Source organism: Leopardus geoffroyi, chromosome C2 (assembly GCF_018350155.1).
Source record: "Leopardus geoffroyi isolate Oge1 chromosome C2, O.geoffroyi_Oge1_pat1.0, whole genome shotgun sequence".
Taxonomy (NCBI): domain Eukaryota; kingdom Metazoa; phylum Chordata; class Mammalia; order Carnivora; family Felidae; genus Leopardus; species Leopardus geoffroyi.
In genome coordinates, this window is record NC_059333.1 from 14,266,414 (window position 1) to 14,272,873 (window position 6,460).

General features: G+C 40.1%; 2 protein-coding genes across 2 annotated transcripts; both read left to right on the forward strand.

The window, feature by feature from the left end:
* Window positions 1–407: 407 nt before the first annotated feature.
* On the forward strand, window positions 408–974 carry LOC123576018 (keratin-associated protein 21-1-like). Its single transcript, XM_045437052.1, has one exon. The coding sequence runs from the start codon at window positions 446–448 to the stop codon at window positions 665–667; it is 222 nt and encodes a 73-aa protein (XP_045293008.1). The 5' UTR covers window positions 408–445; the 3' UTR covers window positions 668–974.
* A 3,485-nt stretch (window positions 975–4,459) lies between these two features.
* On the forward strand, window positions 4,460–5,081 carry LOC123576019 (keratin-associated protein 6-2-like). The gene has a single exon (XM_045437053.1). It carries the CDS (start codon window positions 4,497–4,499, stop codon window positions 4,776–4,778), a length of 282 nt encoding a protein of 93 aa, XP_045293009.1. The 5' UTR covers window positions 4,460–4,496; the 3' UTR covers window positions 4,779–5,081.
* Window positions 5,082–6,460: the final 1,379 nt, after the last annotated feature.

The following is a 6,460-nucleotide window of genomic DNA, read 5'->3' on the forward strand; positions in this document are numbered from 1 at the left end:
TGCAATGATTCCAGAAAGGAGATGATTTTTTCCTTCCTTTTGGACAGAGGTAGATGTTTTACGAGTGTGGAGAGATCAAGAAGGAGAAATATTTCCTAAAAATCCCTCAGCCTTCTTGTTAAATGATTGGAGATTGTGAACATGGATTTGGTTTTACTTAGAGTCCATGATTCTACTGAGAAATGTTTTTTTGGCAGAATGAAATAAAATGCTGTTTTTAATAAAACTGGTGTCTCCTTAATAATGAGCTCACGTTGCCCAAGACATTGTTGATTGTTGACAGTGACTGGCACAGCACAGTTGCTTACATATTTGTTGGGTAAGTCAGGGGATGAGTGACATGCTCTGGTAATTACTGACAGTATATAAGGGTCCAAAGCAAGTAGAAGACACGTACTTCACCACATCCTCTCACAACCCACGTGAATTCTCTTCTCTTGACAAGATGTGTTGCAACTACGGCAACTCCTGTGGCTATGGCTGTGGATATGGCTATGGCTGTGGATGTGGTCCCTATTATGGCTGTGCTTATGGCCTGCGTTATGGCTGTGGCTATGGCTCCCACTGTGGATATGGCTGTGGATATGGCTGTGGCTATGGCTATGGCTCCAACTGCTGTGGCTACCAGCCATTTTTCTATAGAACATGTTATTCCTCTTGCTGTTAGAACATCACTCTCCAAGCCCCACTTGCTTCTGAAAAGACACGCCTTAAGAGAAGACTCATTCAAGGATCTATACCCCAAGATTTATATATCGAAAACATTGCATGTGTCATAGAAGATTTGACCTCCAGTAACATTTGTAGCATGGCATCTTGTGGCTTGAGGCTATGGAGTATCATCTAACAGTTTTCTAAAAAGTGTTGGTCTTACTCCCTTAGTATGGAATCTGTGTTGTGACTGTGGCAAGGATCCGAACATCCCACATTTGGGCAAATCCCTTATTCTCAATAAAAATGTTTCATTCCTTCTATCAAATGTCTCTGTTCTCTCTTGAGAAAGCCTCGTTTCTTGAGGTATTATGGCCTGTCTTGAAAATTGGACTGACAATATATTCCATGTACCCGGGTCTCTTTCTGGATATCATACCAGCATTTCTTCTCTTACATGCATCGATATAATGTCTTCTCCACCTAAGTCTCATATCCCTAACTCCCCAACACAAATCACACAGTATTCCAGAACTGTACCCTGGAAATCACACTGTAGGTACAAGGATATGGAGGGAAAAGATGAGGACTAGGAGGGATGGCACCTCATGGGAGGTTGTGACAGAAGCCCATGGGAAGGGGGTGTGGCCTGATCACTTAAAGGATGAATGTGATGGAAGAGAGAGTTTCTGGCCTTCATGAGAAATTGATAGCTCCCTCAGCTGAAGTGTAAAGAAGCAAGGAAAGGGTATGTTAGAAGTAAAGCGTGGTATCATATCATCTGATTTGGACGGATTTGCTAATATATATGTTGGCATAAATTGAGTTTGAAGAAATTGATTTCAGTCGCTTAACTGACAAATACTTCTGAATATGTTTGAAAGAGAACCATCCGACACACTGAATACATAGAAGAAAAATGGCAGATGATTTTCCTACTCTCAGAGTGTTTACATTTTGTTGTTGTTAATAAATATATTACAAATTAATTATGACAAATTTAGACACATAATTTGCTTGGAGAGAATAAAACAGCTTCCTGGGGAAGAGAATGAAGGTTCATTAAATATTGGAGAGATAGTTTGGGGTGGTACTTTGATATTCGGTGTCAAACGAACTGATCAAGTTGAAAAATGGCCAGAAAGGGCAGTACTAAGGAGAAAGGGGAAGAGAAATTCATTATGTGTTGGGTATGATCAGTGGTGCCACAATTTTCAGCTGAAAAGAGGAAGGAGTAGGGCTTTAATGGTGTCCTTTAGTGTCTTCCCTGGTGCGTATACAAGAATGGGATGAGAAGCCCAGTCCTTTCTGAGTTTGAGAACCTTCCATTTGTTGGGGTCTGACTTCAGTGTCCTTTCCTCAGGTGCCATTCCAGAGCTCTCACCTTTAGATCCTACAATAGAAAATGTATTTCAGACTCAAATTCAACCAGCAGTGAATAACCAATCACTGACTCATATGCATGACAAAGGTGAGTGTACAAAGTGTGAGTGTGAGGATCCTAGAGCCAAGAGACTCTAAACCATGTCAAATTCCAAGGAGGATGGCCTTGCCATCGAGGTCAGCCCTGGATGGAGGCTATGCCCAGTATAGTAAGTGTCCTGCTGATGAAGAATTAAACCTTCTCTCAAGGGATGGAATTATCACACATGGGATATTCTAAATCTGTTGTGATGACTGAATGTGCTCTGAGTTAGTCTAGGATGGGTACATCCTACAACAGGGAAAAGAATTCTAATAATTACAGTTTGTTGAAAATCTATTCATTGTTCCATTATGTTCCTTGTCTTTGAAGGCTTTCTGAAGGAAGGAAGAATATCATCAAATAGGCATGTATATTATAATTTACATATCTAGTGAAGTTCTGGATATTTATAAGTCATAGAGAACATATGGAACAATGTGTTCACAAACAGACAACTTTATTTATTCATATATTTCAATTTTTTCATTTATTTATTTATTTATTTTTTTGAGAGACAGATGTCAGCGTGGGAGGGGCAGAGTGAGAAAGAGACACAGAATCTGAATCAGGCTTCAGTCTCCAGGCTGTCAGCAAAGAGCACTACACGGGGCTCGAACTCACAAACCGTAAGATCATCACCTGAGCTGAGGTTGGACACTTAACCAACTAGCCACCCAGGCACCCCCAGACAACTATATTAAGGTGTGAAATTTGAGACTCTCTTAGTCCAAGAATATTGGAGATTTTCGGGTTGAATGGAATGAGAATATTGCGATAATATATTGAATTATTTTATAACTTCTAAATGGCACACCAACATTTGAACACGGTTTTGTTCTAATGCATTTTTTAATTGGACAAATACTGACGGAATTCAAATTATGTGCGAGGCTGTACTTTCTCTGGAAAGAAGGGTGCACAAAATAAGAGACTTTTTTTTCCTGCCATTATGCATCTGTATTCAGAAACCTGAATGGAAAGGTACTAGAAATAATGCAGTAGAGCTAGAAAACTTTTTCAATAGGTCAGGAGTATTGTGACAAGAAAGGGGGTGTTAGAAAAGCAAAGTGTGTATTCTAGGGATTTTGTGCATTAGAGCTTATAGTTGTGAATTTCAAGAATGGTAGACAAGTAGCGAAAATTAAGCTACAGAACAATTGTAGTGGGCATATTTTCCTTAAACTTCTTGTAAGGGATGAATCACAGCAGAGGGATCATATACCCCAGTCTAAAAGTAGTAGGAAATACTGTCAACTGAAGGAAAAAATGTCTACTAAGGAAAGATCACAGGAAAGGAAATCAGCAGTTTTATGAAATTCCCGGTTGAAAGCATTCAGGAAAAGACTGGTTGTCACACATTTCTTTGATGGGAAATTTTAGCGAGGAGTAGAAGGAATGATCCTCTTGGGTTTGTACTCCCTTGCAACTTGCATTTTATAGTTGTCACAGTAAAAAGTAATCCAAATTTTGGATTCTGCCAGATACATAAAATGGCGATTGATGTAAAACATAGACAACCAAGATGAGCAGAAATATCCCAAGACACAACCATACAAACAAAAAGCAGAGACACCTCCATTTCTCCCTTCCTTCCTTCCTTCCTTCCTTCCTTCCTTCCTTCCTTCCTTCCTTCCTTCCTTTCTTTTTGACTTCATGCCTGTTAATGGAATGATTGGATAAAGGCTTTAGTTAAGAAAAAAAGGAAGTGTTTGGAATTAGACACCAATAAAGAGAGAATATAGAGATGTGAGATTCAAACCAAGGTTTCTAGATCTCAACACTATTTGTATTGTACAGCAGAAGTTCCAGTGTTGTTGGGTTTTGTTCTGATGACTGAAATTAGCATCTTCCCTTGTTTATCACACTTGGAGCTAGTAGGTATCTGCAGTTGGTATCTGGTGTGAGAAGGCAGGTAAAAATTTGCAATGATTCCAGAAAGGAGATGGGAGTTATTTCCTTCCCTATGGGGACAGGTAGATAGCGTAGGAAAGAGGAGAGATCAAGAGGACAAGATTTTCTAAATGTCCCTCAACGATTATACATAAGGTAAATTAAATGACAACAAGTTGTGAAGGTAGTTACCAGTTTTATGTATGGCCCATGATTCTAGTGAGAGAATTCTTTGGCAGAGCAAATTAAAATGCTGTTCTTTAAATATAACTGGAGACTCCAACAGAATGAAGTCACATTTCCCAAGACTTTTATTGATTGTTGACAGTGAGTGGCATACCAGAAGTGCTTACATATTTGTTGGGTATGTCAGGGGATGAATGGTATGTTCTGCCAATTACTGACAGTATATAAAGGTCCAAGGCTAGTAGAAGACATGCACTTCACCACATCCTCTCGCAACCAACGTGAATTCTCTTCTCTTGACAAGATGTGTTGCAACTACGGCAACTCCTGTGGCTATGGCTGCGGATATGGCTATGGCTGTGGATGTGGCCCCTATTATGGCTGTGGTTATGGAACAGGCTATGGCTGTGGCTATGGTACTGGATATGGCTATGGATATGGCTCACGGTATGGCTGTGGCTCTGGCTGTGGATATGGCTCCTGCTGTGGCTATGGCACCGGATATGGCTGTGGCTATGGCTATGGCTCCAGCTGCTGTGCCTACCGGCCATTTTTCTATAGAAGATGTTATTCTTCTTGCTGCTAGAACATCACTGTTCAAACCCTACTTGCTTCTGAAATGACACGCCTTAAGAGAAGGCTGATTCAAGGATCCATACCCCAAGACTTCTATATCTAAGAAATTGCATGCTTTGTAGAAGATTTGACCACCATTAACATTTTTAGGATGGCATCTTGTGGCTGTGTAGTATCATCTTACTGTTTTCCATATGTTGGGCTTTACTCTCTCAATCTGGATTCTGTTTTGTGACTGTGGCAATGATCCTAACATTCCACAGCTGGGCAAATCCCTTATTCTCAATAAAAATGGTTCTTTGCTTCTAACACATCTCTGTGTTCTTGCCTGTGAATTACTCCTTTTTTTGAGGTGTTATGGTGTCTCTTGAAATCCAGCTGACAATATATTTCATGAACCCTCGACTTTTCTCCTTGATACAATACAAGCATTTCTTCTCTTATGTGCATCAGAGATAATGTCTTCTCCACCTATTTCTTGCATCCTTCATACTCAGCCCTCACACAGTATTTCAGAACTGAGTCCTGAAAATCACACTGTATCTAGAATGGAGGTGAAGGGGAAAGATGAGGTGGGATGTCACCTCTTCAGGAGGCTGTGACAGAAGCCCAAAGGAGCAGAGGTGTGGCTTGAGCACTTAAAGGATAAATGGAATGGAAGAGAGTTCCCAGGATTAATGAGAAATTGGAAGCAGACTCAGGTGATGGATGAATAACTAAGGAAAGGATAAGTAGAATAAAAATGTGGTATCATGTCATCTGCATTTTGATGCAAGTGCAAACACATTTGTTTGCATATATTGAGTTTGTGAAATTGATATTAGTCACTTAACTGGCAAATAGTTTTGAATATTTTTGAAAGGGAACTGTCTTACACATTGAAGATACAGGTCCAACATTGTAGACGGGTTTCCTGCTGTCAGAGTGTTTACATTCTAGTAGGTGATAATAAAAAGAAAAGTAAGAATTAAAATAAATTTAATGTTTTTTTAAAATTTATTTTTGAAGGAGAGAGAGAGAGAGAGACAGAGCCTGAGCGGGGGAGGAGCAGAGAGAGAGAGAGACACAGAATTTGAAGCAGGCTCCAGGCTCTGAGCTGTCAGCACATAGCCCGACACGGGGCTTGAACTCACGAACCGTGAGATCATGACCTGAGCCGAAGTCAGATGCTCAACCGACTGAGCCACCCAGGTGCCCATAATTAAAATAAATTTAAATGGATGATTGTTATGATGGAAATAAAACAGCCTCCTGGGGAAGAGAGTGCAGTTTGAATTATTGGATACAGTTCTGGGCAGTATTTTGAAGTTTTGTGTCATCTGAAATTTTGGCAGTTGTAAGAAAGTCTAGAAAGGACAGTAGGAAGTGTAAAAGGAAAGAGAAATTCATTAACTTTTGGGTATGATCAGTGGTGCCATAAGTACCAGTTTGAAAGTACAAGGACTAGTGCTTTAAAGGTGTCTTTGAGTGCCCTACTCGGTGCAGATAAGAATGGGATGAAAAGCCCAGTCCTTTCAGAGTTTGAGAGCCTACGAGTTTGTTGGGGTCTGACTTCAGGGTTTTTCCTCATATGCCTTTCCAGAACTCTAACATGTAGATCTTACAATAAAAAATGTCTTTTCAGACTCAATTTCAACCAGCAGTGAAAAATGACTCACTGACTCATCCCCATGACAAAGGTCACTTCACAAA

Bases quoted from the DNA above. Each gene is read 5' to 3' on its own strand.
- LOC123576018 (XM_045437052.1), top strand. From the start codon at position 446: ATGTGTTGCAACTACGGCAACTCCTGTGGCTATGGCTGTGGATATGGC.
- LOC123576019 (XM_045437053.1), top strand. From the start codon at position 4,497: ATGTGTTGCAACTACGGCAACTCCTGTGGCTATGGCTGCGGATATGGC.